The sequence below is a fragment of the Nylanderia fulva genome, unplaced genomic scaffold (assembly GCF_048542155.1).
Source record: "Nylanderia fulva isolate GAGA-0341 unplaced genomic scaffold, ASM4854215v1 Scaffold676, whole genome shotgun sequence".
Classification (NCBI taxonomy): domain Eukaryota; kingdom Metazoa; phylum Arthropoda; class Insecta; order Hymenoptera; family Formicidae; genus Nylanderia; species Nylanderia fulva.
The window spans coordinates 38,091-54,974 of NW_028190782.1; the positions used below are offsets into that span (position 1 = coordinate 38,091).

General features: G+C 39.4%; 2 protein-coding genes across 2 annotated transcripts; one reads left to right on the plus strand and one right to left on the minus strand.

Annotated features, from left to right (window-relative positions):
- Nucleotides 1–3,726: 3,726 nt before the first annotated feature.
- Nucleotides 3,727–8,984, plus strand: LOC146720532 (uncharacterized). The gene is made up of 2 exons (XM_085488301.1): nucleotides 3,727–4,729; nucleotides 4,912–8,984. The coding sequence occupies exons 1-2, from the start codon at nucleotides 3,727–3,729 to the stop codon at nucleotides 8,982–8,984; spliced, it is 5,076 nt and encodes a 1,691-aa protein (XP_085344427.1).
- A 2,338-nt stretch (nucleotides 8,985–11,322) lies between these two features.
- Nucleotides 11,323–13,389, minus strand: LOC146720533 (uncharacterized). The gene is made up of 6 exons (XM_085488302.1): nucleotides 13,243–13,389; nucleotides 12,451–12,870; nucleotides 12,208–12,306; nucleotides 11,938–12,121; nucleotides 11,788–11,822; nucleotides 11,323–11,373 (listed from the first exon to the last, which is right to left on the minus strand). Exons 1-6 carry the CDS (start codon nucleotides 13,315–13,317, stop codon nucleotides 11,323–11,325), a joined length of 864 nt encoding a protein of 287 aa, XP_085344428.1. The 5' UTR covers nucleotides 13,318–13,389.
- Nucleotides 13,390–16,884: the final 3,495 nt, after the last annotated feature.

The window sequence follows — 16,884 nt, forward strand, 5'->3', positions numbered from 1 at the left end:
GTGATCAGTGACTATCCATGTTAAATGAGACAATTTGGTTCGCGATTTAATATCGCATTCGCCGCAATCGGCAACGTGTACGAAATCTTAAGGTGAGATTTCGAAAGATTCGATACATGAGTTTCGAGCGTGTTCATCGTCAATAGCAATTGTTATGCAACAAATAGTTTCTCGGTGGTTCCATGCAACACATGCTAGATACCATACAGCGAGATAGCCCGGGCTGCTTAGCAATCACGTCGTACGTGTTCTCGCGGTGACTATTTTCTGAGCTAAAGATTTTATGTAAAAGTTTCAAACTAATTTGCGTTTTTGTATATTGTGATTCCCGGACAAATTTAGTTTAATTAATAAATGGATTGTTTTTGTAATGTGTGCATATAATTCAGTATTCTAGTTCTCGATTCGGCACGCGGCTTAAATCATTACCTATCCCGCGCACCAATCGGAGCGCATCCACCCTCCTTAAGATACAGTCCACTTGGAACCTTCTTGTGCAACCGATACACGAGACGGAGTTCGACGATCGGATTTACAACCCGATTGTCGGTGTCCGTAGCTTCGTGCGCGAACGTTCGACATCAACAATCGAGCGTACACGCAGACACAATTAATTATGTTTAAAAATATTGGAAATTATGTATGAAAAATGTGTGTCATATTTCATGGTTTTTGAGAGAATGTGGATCATGTGCTGATTTTTTATTCTGAGCATTATAAAGAAAAATGTATACGTGTGTGTGTGTGTGTGTGTGTGTGTGTGTGTGTGTGTGTGTGTGTGGTAATACACTTTCCTTCTGGATAGCTGGATAGCGTTTATGTGTTCAAACATGTAACTATTTCACAATCTTTTTATACATTACATTCAAATAACGTTTATTTATTATAAATAAATCACATCTGTGCCTCACCTCATGTAATATATGTATATATCAGTCGTTAGAGTGATGTGTCACGTGTAGCATCGTCTTCTCTCTGTTTTTGCTGTCGGGTGTTGGTAAGGGAGTCACTGCTCTGCTTCCTTCCTGACGATGGTCACCGTTAGGGAGACACTCCGACGGCCGGACGGTTCGAATAGGGAGGAGAATGATATTTAATTTATTTGCGGATTTTACTGAAGAAGACCCGAAGTGGGTCGAAACGTTTAGAATTTAATAAATGAGTTTGACTTGAGATCTCATTTTAATTTATTAATTTTGTGCATGTCATCCGCACAGGCTCCGATTGCCGTCGAGATTTTATTTTTATTGTAACACAATAATTTGAGCCGAGATTAACAGTTTTTTTATATTATATATATATATATAAATGTCACACACATTGCAAAGTATTATAATGATTTTACTTATAGAAAAAATATGGTATTTATAATATATTTATACAACAATTTTTGTTACAGATTCTAATTGCGTTAAATTTTATAGCTTCTGGTTCATATCAAAAAAGAGTTGGACAGGATTATTTATTATGTGTAAGCCAACCAACAGTCAGCAAAATTCTATCCAATGTTGTCAATGCGTTGAATATTTTAATGCAACAGTGGATTCAATTTCCAATCAAAGAGGGAGAAATTCAGCATGTGAAAGAAAGGTAAGTTTAATGAATTTAATCTATAATAAAGTAATAGTACATATTATAATACATACATATTACGCATTATATCATAGTAAATAATGAATAAATTAAGTAATTATTTTAACTCTTTAATTGGAAATTGAATCCATTGTTGCATTAAAATATTCAACGTATTGACAACATAAAAGCGTAGAATTTTGCTGACTGTTGATTAGCTTACACATGATAAATAATTCTGTTCAACTCTTTTTTTATATGAACTGGAAGCCATAAAATTTAACGCAATTAGAATCTGTAACAAAAAATTATTGTATAAATATATATGTTATTGTTGAAGATTCGTTCTTCGGATCGAATCCTCGAGGACGATCGAATTTTCTAGAATGTTTTTTGTTAAATTCCTTAGTGTTTACGCCAAGGAAACACGTGAAACCAACGTGTACACTCGCCGCTAATTGGCGTGTGTACATCGCCTGATTTTCCGATGGTCCAATCGAGGACCCCGATCGGCTGCCGCCCTACGCGAGCTCCGAAATTCGCGCAGCCCTCGAGTCAGTCCTCGAGAGAGCGAGCGCCGAGAAACATAAGTCTCCGTACGCGACGAACTTGTAAAAGTGAATAAACTAATTTAAACCGTTTCAAAACGCGTACAATCATTTGATCACGTTAACCCGGTATCCTACAACGTTAAATCTTATACATAATAAAATGGTCCTTCGAGCCGGAGATTAAAAACCGATCGATTGATAGTGAAATCGCGAAAATAACGGACTCCTTCGTTTCGTACCTTATTCGAACAATTGACAATTTCTGCCTCGTGTGCCTATATCGGGGCAGTAAATTTAAAAAACGCAGTGATCCGCGGCACGAGAAATCCGCTAATTACGCGTTCTCGTTTGGAGTAGAAAAACTCCGTGTGCGGGAGTGAGACCGCGCTACACGACAATTAGCCGTCGCGCGCGCTCCGAAACAGTCTCTCTCTCTCTCTCTCTCTTCTCTCTCTCTCGCGCTCTCTCCAAGACGTGAAGAGCGAGAGAGACGGTATCACGCCGCGCGCTCCGAAGCTCTCTCGCTCGCTCTCTCTCTCTCTAGCTGCGGCTCTCTCGGCCGCGCGCCTGCCGTCGCTCCGGCCTAAGCCGCGGCGCTCCGGCCACGTGACGGTCACGCGCCCTCACGTACCCGGTGTACATCGAATTCTGCATTTGAGTTGACAGAATTTCGACGTTGAAGTGTCACTTGCAGTGCAAGCGCCGCTATCACGCGCTTTGCAATCTTGCATTCGGACGGCAGTTAAACGCCGTTCGAGATTAGTGACTGCACGTGTACTCCGCTACTCGCGCTCAGTGACTCTCAACTCCGGCGCCGCTATCACGCGCCAGTGATTTTTAATTGAGTGCGGTGAACATTCGCGAGTTATCCGCAAGCGCCGCAAGCACGCGCTTTGCGTTACGGTATTCGCAGTGACTCTCAATGATTAATCGTGACTCGTACTGATTAACAGTGACTCTCAGTGAACGTGCGCCGCTATCACGCGCACCGCACCGGTGAATCTTAACCAGTGCATTTTTCTCACTGACTTTTGACTCTCGCAGACCACAGTGTAAACGACCGCGAACGCCGCTATCACGCGTACGCGTCGTGCATCTCTCTGTGACTCTCTCGATCATCTTGTTGATTTTCGACGTTTCTAAACATTTTAAAAAGTGCGCGACTTGCTATTTCGACGCCGCTATCACGCGTCCGCCGTCGTGCATCTCTCTGTGACTCTCTCGATTATCTTGTTGATTTTCGACGTTTCGAAACATTTTTAAAAGGTGCGCGACTTGCTATTTCGACGCCGCTATCACGCGTCCGCGTCGTGCATCTCTCTTTGACTCTCTCGATCATCCCGGTGATTTTCGACGTTTCTAAAGATTTAAAAACCCACGCGATTTGCAATTTCGACGCCGCTATCACGCGCCACGCAATCGCTTTGTGTGAGAAAGACAGCCGATAACGGCTTAACGTGACGGTGCGCTAACTCGCGCTCGGACTCTCTCACTCTCTCTCGCGCGTCAATCAGCGGGCGCTTCAAGTCCGCGCGCGCGCTTGAAGATTTCGCTTCAGTAGCGAATAATCGATAAACGATTCAACAGTCCGGCATCGATAATCATGTCGACTGCCGTGAGTGACCTGCTCATCGAGCAGGGAGCTTGTATTGACGAGATCAAACGAGATCTCGTCAACTTCAAGAAGCTGGCCAAATCCAACGTGACACTCGCCAAGACGCGAAGTAGGCTTGCCAAGTTGGAGGAGCACTGGGCCGCCTGCCGCGGCCTTCATGTCAAACTGCTTCAAAAGACGACTACGGAGCAGCAAACGACCTTGCCGTACTTCACTCTGGAAGAGTTCCTGAGAGCTGAGGATGTCTACATCGACACGGCCGATCTGCTGCAAGATACGATAAGTCGATTATCTCCTAATACAATTCCGTTTACCGATCGTAGTTCCGATTCCTCCGTTCGCGAAACAAATAATCATTGCTTCCAATTGCCACGCATCGCGCTGCCAAAGTTTTCTGGGAAATTAACCGATTGGGAAAATTTCCGAAACATTTTTGAATCTCTCGTAGTAACTAACGACGCTCTTTCAAATTCTCAAAAATTTCATTACTTAAAAACGAGCGTAACGGGAGACGCTTCCTTGCTGATCAATAATTTAAAAATTTCCGATGCGAATTACGAATCTGCCTGGCAATTGTTAACCAATGAATATGACGATAAGCAAGCGTTAATCTATGCTCATTTACACGCGTTTATTAGCCTTCCGGTAATGAAAAGCGAGATTGTAAGCGATTTGCGAAAATTGCGCGACACAGTGTCTGCATCGTTAGCCGCGTTAAAAAATCTCGATCGTCCCGTAGAACAATGGGACGACATTCTTGTTTATACAATAACGCAAAAGTTTAGCGCGAGAACACGTACCGAATGGAATTTAAGGCGAATCAAACGAAATGAGCCTTCTTCTTATCAGGAGCTTAATGAGTTTTTAACTCTCCGTATACGCGGATTGTCGGACTTTGCCGATTCAAGCAAGGACTCCGGTTTTTCGCAAAATGATAAACCGCGTTTAACAGTAAACAACGTGACTGCCTTTAAATGTATTTGTTGCTCCGGTGAGCATCACGTTCGAAATGCGAAGACTACGCGAAGAAATCAGCTTCACAGCGCTTTGCTCTCGCGCGCCAGCATAAACTTTGCTTTAACTGCTTAAAGTCCGGACATTTCCCGTCGAAATGCCCGAGCAAATATCGGTGCAGACAATGTCGTCGCTCGCATCACACATTGCTGCATTCAGCGGCAAATCAAAATGCCTCTGATAACTTGGCCAGTTCCGAGGCTACTACCTCCGAATCTGCGTCACAAGCCGCATCTAATGCGACTCCTAATCAAACGGTCAATACGATTGCGGCCGTCCAGATAGTACCCCCCTCGCTTCAGGAACATCCAAATGTCCTTTTGGCGACAGCATGGGTCGACCTCCACACCGGGGAGGGTCGCTGCTTAAAGGTTCGCGCGTTGTTGGATCAAGGATCCACTTTTAGCTTTATATCAGAATCGCTCTCACAGGCGTTGCGCACTAAACGGCAACGAGCCGATTTACAAATTAAATGCTTCGGCGAAAAATACACGGGTACTGCGAAATCGCGCGTAAAACTACAGTTAATCCCGTGTGCTCAAGCCGATCCAAGCTTTCCTCTGACGGCTTACATTTTTCAACGCATTACTTCATACGCTGCCTCGCGGATTCAGCCCTTCGATGCGTGGCCTCATTTACAGGGTCTATCTTTTGCTGACCCTGATCCTTCAAGTCAACATCAAATTCATTTGTTGATCGGTGCTGACCTTTACGGCTTGCTTCTGAAGCGCGATGTCCGTCAGGGTCCTCTTGGAACTCCGACAGCGCAATTGACCGCTCTCGGTTGGATCCTTTCCGGCCCCACAAATAGTAGGCCGATTACTACTGCTCAAGCATCTGTATTAAACTGCGTGTTGGAACAAAGCACGCACTCTCTTCTCCAGAAGTTCTGGGAAGATGAGGAGATCTCGCGGCCTGTCCCCCTCACGGAGGAGGAGGAGAGGTGCGAGGCTCATTTCATCGCCAACCACTATCGTACCCCTCAGGGACGCTATGCGGTTCGATTGCCCTTCAGGCATGATTTCCCGATAAAAATCGGTGATTCTTTGCACATTGCAACCTCGCTTTATAATAAAATGGAAGACAAGCTACGGCTTCGTCCTGAACTTCACGCGCAGTACAACGAGTTCTTACGAGAGTATAATTCGCTCGGTCATATGAGGAAGGTGGAATTGTCTGACCGCTCCGAGTTCGAGCCGGTATATATTCCTCATCATCCCGTTTTGCGCGACTCGAGTTGCACTACGAAATTGCGCGTTGTCTTCAACGCTTCGTGCAAAACGAGCAATAAGACTTCGCTTAACGATCACTTACTGATCGGTCAGAGACTGCAGCAAGACCTCTCCGCTATATTATTGCGCTGGCGTCAATGGCAATTTGTTTACACGGCGGACATTGCTCAAATGTTCCGCCAAATTCTCGTGCATCCGTCTGACGCGGATTTTCAAAGAATCTTATGGCGATCGTCGGCCGATGGGCCGATTGAACACTATCGCCTTCTCACTGTAACGTACGGGCTCGCCCCCGCTCCATACCTCGCAATGAGGGTACTGAAACAGCTTTCTCTAGATGAAGGCGACAACTATCCCGCGGCTGTTCCAATTCTCAGCGAGTCCCTCTACGTGGACGATGCACTCTTTGGAGCGGACGATACGACTTCATTGATAGAAGCTCGTGTCCAACTAGTTGAGATCCTGCGAAAAGGAGGTTTTCAACTACGAAAGTGGGCTTCTAATGCCTCCTCTCTTCTTCAAGGACTTTCGGCTCATCAGCCGGAAGTCACCGATCATTTACTCGTAAAAGAAGATAATCTCAAGGTTCTCGGGCTTTCATGGCTTGTTAAAGAGGACGCGTTCAAATTCGTGATAACTCCGTTGAGATCGGTTACGCACACGAAACGTTCCGTTCTCTCGTTCACGGCAAAATTATACAACCCACTAGGATGGGCTGCTCCGGTTGTTGTAACCGCGAAAATCTTGCTACAAGAATTATGGCTTCTCAAATGTGATTGGGACTCCCCTCTTCCAGAGGAGTTGCGCGATCGTTGGGAGAGCTACACCAACGATTTAGAATCATTGAACCGCGTCCGAATACCGCGTTGGACCGGTCGACATTCCAATAACCTCGCGTTCGAAATCCACGGGTTTGCCGACGCTTCAAACCGCGCTTACGCGGCGGTCGTTTATATTCGAGTGCTTCCTTCGCCAACGAAGTTTCAAATCACTCTGCTCGCTGCTAAAACAAAGGTCGCGCCGATCAAAACCGTAAGCATCCCGCGCTTGGAACTGAACGCTATCGTCCTCCTCAGCCGGCTAATCAAGTGGACCTTGACATCGTTGAAATTACCTCCGATTCCAATATACGGATGGACGGATTCGACCATCGCTCTCGCGTGGCTCCGTCAACATCCATCAAAATGGAGCACCTACGTGGCTAACCGCGTATCCGAGGTGCATACCGGTCTGGATTCCGTTTGTTGGAATCACGTTCCGTCTCGCGATAATCCGGCGGACTGTGCCTCGCGCGGCTTGACCGCCTCCGAGCTCGTGACTCACCCGCTATGGTGGAACGGTCCACGATGGCTTCAGAAACCATCAACTGCGTGGCCGATTCTGAATGTCTCAGCTCCGCTCGACTCTGTCACCGATCAGCAGGTGTCGGTGGAAAGAAGACGGCCTGTGACGCTCCATGTTCAAGAGGCCGAGGATTGGGAACTCCCATATAGGTTCTCCACTTGGACCAAGCTTGTCCGCGTGACTGCCTATATGAATCGCTTTATTCATCGTGTAAAAGAAAAGAGCGCGTCTCGCTCCCAACAATCCCCCCTTCTGAACGCCGATGAGTTTAGGAGGGCGGAACTCTTCTGGTTGCGCTATCTGCAACAGAGATTCTTCGAACGGGAAACGCGCTCACTAAAGAATAACGGCACCATACCGCATTCGAGCTCGTTGAGCAGATTGAGTCCTTTTCTAGGAGAGGACTCTTTACTCCGTCTTGGCGGGCGGTTGACGAATTCCGCGCTCAGCTATGACGAGCAACATCCTATAATAATTCCGAAACATCACTTATCCGATCTCTTAATTGATCGCGCTCATAAATCCACGCTCCACGGGGGGACACAGCTAGTACTCCGTGTGCTGCGTCAGCGATACTGGATCATTGGAGGCCGCAGCTCAGTAAAGGCGCACATTCGAAAATGTGTAGTCTGCACTCGTCAAGCGGCTAAATTGTCTTCTCAGTTCATGGGCGACCTTCCAGCCGCTCGTGTCACCCCTTCGGCGCCTTTTACTCATTGTGGGGTTGATTACGCCGGCCCACTCCACGTAATTTCATTCGTCGGCAGAGGGCAAAAGGCCAGAAAGGTATATATCGCTCTGTTTGTTTGTCTTGCTACAAGGGCGATTCACCTCGAATTAGTGGAAGATTACTCCACGCCCGGCTTTCTTGCAGCCTATCAGAGGTTCGCTAGCCGAAGAGGTCTGCCGCGTCACATGTATAGCGACAACGGCACAAATTTTCATGGAGCCAACCACGAACTCCATCGACACTTTCAATCCTTATCGAAGGATGCTGAATTGCGAAACGCGCTCGCAGGCGACGGAGTGAACTGGCATTTCATTCCCTCCGCCGCTCCACATTTCGGCGGCCTTTGGGAGGCCGGAGTCAAGAGCCTTAAAACGCATCTGAGGCGCGCTGTTGGTTCCCACACACTTTCGAGGGCTGAACTCGCGACGCTTCTATGTAAAATAGAAGCGTGCCTTAACTCGCGACCAATCGCTCCGCTTAGTGACGACCCGGGTGACTTGTCGGCGCTCACCCCGGGTCACTTTCTGATTGGACGGCCCCTCGTAGCCGTTCCGGAGGAATCAGTACTCGCGATCGACCCGCGTAGGCTCTCGCGATGGCAACTAGTCCGTGCCATGCAGGAAACCGTGTGGCGTGCCTGGTCACAGGATTATTTACATTCGCTTCAACAGCAAAACAAGTGGTGCAAGCAGTCTCCTAACTTCGCAATAGGCGAATTAGTATTAGTTAAAAGTCCCGTGCTCCCTCCGAGCAAATGGGAGCTTGCCCGAGTACAGCAGATCCATCCCGGATCTGATGGACTCGTTCGAGTTGTGACCATACGCACCGCACGGTCCACATTGAAACGACCTATTGCGCAATTATGCCGACTGCCAATACGTGATAACTCTAACGCGTCCGCAACGGATGAAGCCGCTAACTTGTAAGAGTTATGTAATCTTCGAGACGACTTTCTCAGCGCGAGTCGTCTTCACCTGTATGTTTTGTAATCATCTTCCTCGACGATTCGTTCCCGCTTCGTTTAAATTTATTTCGCATTCGTTCGCATACGAGGCGGGCGGTATGTTGAAGATTCGTTCTTCGGATCGAATCCTCGAGGACGATCGAATTTTCTAGAATGTTTTTTGTTAAATTCCTTAGTGTTTACGCCAAGGAAACACGTGAAACCAACGTGTACACTCGCCGCTAATTGGCGTGTGTACATCGCCTGATTTTCCGATGGTCCAATCGAGGACCCCGATCGGCTGCCGCCCTACGCGAGCTCCGAAATTCGCGCAGCCCTCGAGTCAGTCCTCGAGAGAGCGAGCGCCGAGAAACATAAGTCTCCGTACGCGACGAACTTGTAAAAGTGAATAAACTAATTTAAACCGTTTCAAAACGCGTACAATCATTTGATCACGTTAACCCGGCATCCTACAACGTTAAATCTTATACAGTTATAAATACCATATTTTCTCAATAAGTAAAACATTATGATACTTTGTAATGTGTGTAACATTATATAAGAAAAAATATATTTTACTTTAATGTTAAAGGTTCTGGGCACGTACACAGTTCCCTGGCGTTATTGGAGCAATAGACGGAACCCATATAGCAATTGTTCCACCAAAAGCAGAAAGACAACATCTCTATATTAATAGAAAATTATATCATTTATTAAATGTTCTTATTGTAAGTAACTTTATCTATAATATACAAAACTCACACACAATATATATATAAAATATATGTATGTAATAAATTTATAGATATCGGATTATGAAGGTAAAATTTTGACCGTAAATGCTGCACATGGTGGAAGAACACATGATGCCAGAGTGTGGAGGGCATCTCTTCTATCGAATCATTTGCAGGAAATGTATACTGAAGGACGAAGAGATGTTTGGCTTTTAGGTAATAATATTTAGTTGATAGAGTGTTTTATTTTATTTCAGTCTTGGCAATAATATTTTTCAATGTATAATAAACTTTATATGTCTTTTCTTTTATAGGTGATAGTGCTTATCCACTGCTGCCATATTTGATGACACCTAAGCTGAATGTACCTGAAGGTACACCAGCAGCAAGATACACACAGCATCATGTTCGAGCTCGATCTTGTGTGGAACGATGCATAGGAGTACTAAAGGGAAGGTGGCGATGCCTAAGAAAAGAGAGAGCTCTACATTATGAACCAGAAGTTGCAGGTATAATTGATATTAAAATCTGAAAGTAGAAATATTAAACATTGTGGCCATTTATGTCAGTAACAATAAATGTCCAACTTGTAAAATGTTTCAGGAGAACGTTTCATTTGTAACGTTATTACAACGTACAGGTAATGTAACAATAGAATTTTGTATAACTATACTTGTACAATGCAATAACGTTACAAATAAAACGTTCTCCTGAAATATTTTAGAGGAGGGACATTTGCTGATGCCGAAATGTTAGCGTGACATTTCGTCAACATAATAGCCAAAATGTTTAGTGCAATGCATGTAAAATGTATTAAATATATATATATATATATATATATATATATATCATATTATTATCTCATAACGTATATAAAATATGTTTATTGCAACTAATATATATATATATATATATATATATATATATATATAATTTTTTTTCACATACATAAACACGCGCGCGCGCGCACATACACACACACACACAATTAATCCAATGATCGTCGACTAAAAATACCTTAAGTACAGATTTGCAATTAACATTACATTTGATGTATATATGTTATGAGATGTTTACCATATATAAATATTGCATAAATATTTTCATTTTTAGCTCGAATAGTTAATGCTGCCTGCGTTTTACATAACATTGCTATTCGTTGGAGACTTCCAGAACCGGAGCTATATTATGATGTAATAGATTTAGAAGTTCCAAGATATCAAGAGATAGCAATGGAAAATGGGAATGAAGTTCGGCAAAGAATCATAAATACATATTTCCAAAATAGGCACTTATAATTTCAACATTTTTATTTAATTTATTTATATAATTTTATTTATTGAGGTAACAGCCGAAACGTTTTATTATTTTTATTATCATTGTATTTACTAAGAAATAAATCAATTATGTGTTGACATTACATCTCTCACTAATTTAATATGCTCGTTATAGTTGGCCCTGTCTTTCTAAATCTTAATTTTATAATAACACACGAGCCTTGTCTTTAAATATCTAATTGTTTTCCTTATTAAATATAATTTTATTTTTATTTATTTTTATTTTTATAATCATATTTATTTTTATTAATCACAGTTTGACAGTCATTACAGTGTCTAATCTCTTTTGAACATAAAATCTCTATAACATAAAATATTTGCTAACATTAGAAGTATCTTTTAAACATATAATACTGATGCAAAAAATATCAGGTACAGAAAATATCACCTACATGTTTATGTCTTATATAATTATTAAAAATTATTTAAAATATTGTTTATTTATTATATATTTATAATATAACAAATATAAATAAATAATTGAAATAGCAAAGATTTTTTAGCTTTTTGATAATTATGTAAGATATGTAGGTGATATTTTCTCCATTTCTTCTCTTAAACGCATAACATTGTAGTCAATATTACTTAAAATATACTTATAGTCAGAATAAATATCTTTTAAATATTCAAATTTTTCTTTCCGTAAAAGTAATTTTTCTTTAGAGATCCTTAATTTCTCATTTTTAATTTCAAGATTTTCACGCATTAATTGCACAGCTGCACCAGAATTATTTTCTTTACTATTGGTAGCTGAAAAATAAAAGAAACATTAAAATATAATATTGTTTCAAAATTTTATATTCTATTTAATTTTATTTTAATATCAATATTTAAAAAAAGCACAAAAATCAATAATATTTAATACCTTTGCTTCGTGTTTCATAACGTTCAGAAATAACTTTCACTTGTGATGCGGTATTTATATTTTCATCCTCCAAAACATCAACATTAGCATTAATTTCATCCTCCAAAACATTAACATTAGCATTAATTTCATCAATGTCAATTTCTTCAAATTCAATATTATCAACAATGCTGCTTTCCATTTCCTATAAATGATTAATTTTTTATTACAAATATATAAATATATGAGCATACATTCTATTCGTGAATAAAGATATGTGATTTTACTAACCTGTGCCAAAAAATCTGTGTTTGTAGAAGTTGATGGATTATTATTAGTTACATCTATCTTGTACATTTTATTGTTTGTAGGTAATATAGAAGTATATTTCTGAAAATATTTAAATATGTAAAAATTATTTGGGATATTATCATATTATCTATTATTAATTCCTATTAAAACTAAACATATTAATCATTATTAATGATATTATATTAGTATGTATTATATTCGAATGCACATATATGTATATACTCTTTTTATTTGCGCAGCAATAGATGAGTTTTGTTCTTGCACAGTCTTACATGATCCTTCATTTGTATAAAAAGATTCTTTCAAAGATCTTTTCGAAATTGTATCATTAAGTGCAGACTCTCTCGGTCTAATTCTACTAAAATTTCCTGCTTCAGATATCTGAAGCAAACTAGCAGATTCGTTCGAGGATCTTTTTGAGATTGTATCATTAGGTGCAGACTTTTTCTGTTTAATTCTACTAAAATTTCCTCCTTCAGGTATCTCAGGCAAACCAGCTGCTTCCGGATCTATGATTTCTAATAAATTTTCTTCTAGTTCTGTTAATTTAAGAATCTTTGGTGGTCCTCCGCCTGTACCGCCAGCGTAACTTTTATTTTGGGCGCATTTTTTTAATACATTTGATTTCCAGTCCCTCCATGTCTACATTTATATAAAACACGCAATTTTTTAGAAGTCCATTCTATAACAATTATCAATAATTGTAAGCCTGTATGTAATTGCTGCGCATGCTTTTTCAACATTTAATAAAATATGCACAACAATTACATACAAAGCTTACAGTTATTAGTAACAGAATAGGCTTCTTATTAATCATACTAGTGTAAATATAAAAGGCCTATTCTGTAACACTAGTTAGCAATAACTGTAACTTCTGTATATCGTTGCACACAGCGATTATATACAGAGCTTACAATTATTGGTAATCAGAATTACAGAATTGATTATTACAGAATGATCGCTAAATGTTACTCTGATCACTTAATAAGACATTATAATTTCTTTTATAAATACCTTTTGCCATTCTTTGCCTTGCTTTTGCGGTCCATTTCCAGTAGCATTTAATGATTGGCTTATGGCAGTCCACATATCATCCTGTGTAAATAAAATTTATTATTATTAATATCTATATTATTATATATTTATATATATATTATAAATAAAATACAATGACATTGACGATAAGAATTTCGATGTATATATTAATTTATAGATAATATGATACACACTTACTAATATTTTCTTATTGCCACTATTATATCTCAAGCGGCCTCTTGCAAAATCCTCGTTTTCTTTCATGTAGCTTAATAATATTTTTTTTTGCTTTTCGGTAACGTTCATGATTAATTAATATTTTTAACCTCACACTTCTAACACTATCGGCGGTCTCGGCGAATCTGTCTTGTGAAAATGTGAGATTACTAGACCGGAAATGCCTAGTTATTTCACATTTTCACTCGACAGTTTCATAATTGGGTGATCAAAATCACGTGAAATGATAATGCGAAAAGTGAGTAAATTCACTCGAAAACCGTAATAGGCCCCCTGGTAGAGATTGCGTCGGTTAAGTCCCGGAGAGATGGCTTCTTAGTAGCGATAGCGGTGTTCCTTTGGTGACTCATCGCTAACGGTTTTCAACCGTCCTTTATTCTCGGTAGCGATAGCGGTGTTTCTTTGATGACTCATCGCTATGCGCTCCGACTTTTCTTATCGTATTCTTAGTAGCGATAGCGGTGCTTCTTTGGTGACTCACCGCTATGCGGCTTGCAACGGGCCTTTCTTATCTTATTCTTGGTAGTGATATTTTTTAACGGTCTTTCTATAATGGTTTGCGGGTTGCAACGTGTTTCAGCGTTGCATCATGCATTGCATTATGCTTCTGGAATGTAACGGTTCTCAACCGTCTTTTTAGAATCTTCTAGAATCTTCTAGACGATTCTTGAGAGTAAAGCCGAGTTCACATAATAAAGCGGGTTTCATACCTAATTACTACTTTACAAGCAATATCTATATATTTTAGGTATTATTCTTTAGAATATGTCGATTCCTTTTGCGATATGAAATAAAATGCATTACTTCGTAAATTTTGTTATAGATTAAAATAATCTTATTTGCTTTAATTTATATTCATATTTGAATGTAAATTATAGAAAAGTTTAATTGTAACTTCTACTATTATTTTATAGTTAGAATTTAATAATCATGATAATGTAACGTCCAGACAAATTTCAAAGTCTCAATTTTTTTCAAAATTTTATTCTTTAACCTACTAGTCATGACAATCTCTAACCTGCATGAAAGACCGGTATTAACGAATATTTAATCACACATATAATTACTCATAAGTTAAAACATGTTTTTTCACCAATGACAATGGGAGTAGCAACCCACTTTTAAATAATATTTCTATCATAAAAGGCATAATTAACAAGGGTGCTCCGCTCTAGATCATTCGTTAGGAAACATAAAAGTTAGAGAATAAGCGCGCCTAAATCAGACAACGAATGTATGTTCTAACCCTTAAAACACCGTACATATTGCATGCTACTAATGCCCCTGTATACTCTACACCATTTGTACTTACGAGCCCCTAGGCACCGTACACATTGTATGTTTATAACCCTTAATTATACTATACCCGTCGTACGCTCTAACCCCTGAGTGTCTTACACACTTTATACAGCCACGAATATGTAGAACTTTTCTTTAGACGGCACTTTACTAACCAACACACGACAATAGAGAAATCAACATTACCGACCAATGATAAAACAGAAACTTGCCTACCAACTACATACAAAACTTGCCCACTAATGATAAGGTAGAAAACTACCTCACCGACCGACGACAAATATGAGGACTAACATTACCAGCCAATAAGCATGCCTATAACAAATATATTATTAACCTTAAGGGGTTATAACACCTTTGCGTAAGAAATTTTTCCTCTTTTTCATTAATTTTTTTCACATCTAAGGAATAGAGTAATCAAAAAACGGGTTTGAGGGTTGATTTTATTATAGTTTCTAGTTATAAAAATTATTTTTTAAATTAAAAAAATCTTTGAAGAATATCCTGTAGATGGCGCCAAAGATGACCCTTTGCGCTATTCCGGTCCAATCGGTGGCCAGGATTCCGGCTTACTGGTATGACATAGAACAAAAATGAAAAGTTTTTCATATTCTCTGATAAATTTTCCATCGAGGTACGTAGGATTTTTGAAAAATATTAATTTTTGTGGAATTTACACTAATTTGAAAAAAAAGTATAAAAATTTTCACTGAAAATCGTTTATAAAATTGGTTCCCAAAAAAAAACTAACAATTCTATTAAAAAACGGCTACGTACCTCGATAAACAATTTAATTTAGCGCAGAATAAGCTTTGTTTCAAGTTAATCCGATGTAAATTGTGGGAGCTAAGCTGGCCACCGATTTGAAAAATGGTGTTTTACAGAAATCGCATTTAAAGTTTTGCAACGAGAAAACTTGTAATTATTAGGAGCTCACCGTTAATCTGCAATGCGATTCTGGCATAAAATAAAGTATTATATGATAGGAATATACTGTTTTCTGTTGAAATGGTCACAAGAGACATCTACAATATTATACTAAATTCTCAACTACTCGATAGTTGAAGTAGAAAGGCAGAACTCAGAGAGCGCTCCCAGGTTCTCTCCGCGCGCTATGGCGCCGCGTACAAACATGGCTATTTCGTACATGAAAAAGTTCCAGACCGACTCTAGATGAATAAAATTATATTCTATACATTCCAAAGTATCATTTAAGCAAAAAAAAAAAATTTTGAATTTTTTTGACCCTCAAAGGTGTTATAACCCCTTAAAACTCTCATTTATAAATTAGGAGACAAAAATCATATGCAATATGCATAATAACATTATATCCGTCATACAATCGAAAATACTATAGCTATGCAATGTAGATGTACGAATTGAGTGTTAAACTTACAAGGGACATGTCACAACTGTCCGGAACCGATTTGATTCTCCTTGAAATATGTTGTTAAATACACAAATCTAAAAGACACGTATTTTTTTATACGTGCGCAATTTGAGTTTTAAGGGGTGAAACACCCCTTTAAAGAATAACGGTATTTTTCTTTAGGATCAAATATCTGCTAAACTATAAGAGATATAAAGAAAAAACGTACAACAAATTTTAATGGCTTGAAGAGTACTTTAAAGTTATATGAACAAAAATTTTTTTTTTTTTTTTTTTTTTTTAAAAACCCTCACCACCTAATTTTTTTTTTCAAAATTAAAAATTTTGTTTTACCTAATTTAAAGCTTATTTTTTTCCAAATTCAACCATGTGTAATAAAGTTATGTTACGAAATATCATTTTCGAAAATTAATTATAAACGCTCCCGTATATACGCTCATCCGTGCTATGTGCGTAAGTAATTACCGTCGAACAATAAAATATATAAAAAATGTTTTTGTATAATTCTTATTTATGTTTTCTATGTATTTATAACTGTGTATTGTGTATATTTAGATTTTTTTAAAAATGTATTTGCATTTTATATTATTCACTCATTATACACATTACAATAATGATATTCGACAAAAAAATGTTTCAAAGATAATGACTTCTTGCACCAAGAACATCTTACTACAGCTATATTATTGCAACCT

Coding starts and splice junctions, on each gene's coding strand:
- LOC146720532 (XM_085488301.1), top strand. CDS start 3,727: ATGTCGACTGCCGTGAGTGACCTGCTCATCGAGCAGGGAGCTTGTATT. Junction 4,730..4,911: donor TAAATGTATTTGTTGCTCCG/GTGAGCATCACG, acceptor TGCTGCATTCAG/CGGCAAATCAAAATGCCTCT.
- LOC146720533 (XM_085488302.1), bottom strand. CDS start 13,317: ATGTGGACTGCCATAAGCCAATCATTAAATGCTACTGGAAATGGACCG. Junction 12,307..12,450: donor TTGCTGCGCAAATAAAAAGA/GTATATACATAT, acceptor AAATATTTTCAG/AAATATACTTCTATATTACC. Junction 11,823..11,937: donor TTATGAAACACGAAGCAAAG/GTATTAAATATT, acceptor TTTATTTTTCAG/CTACCAATAGTAAAGAAAAT.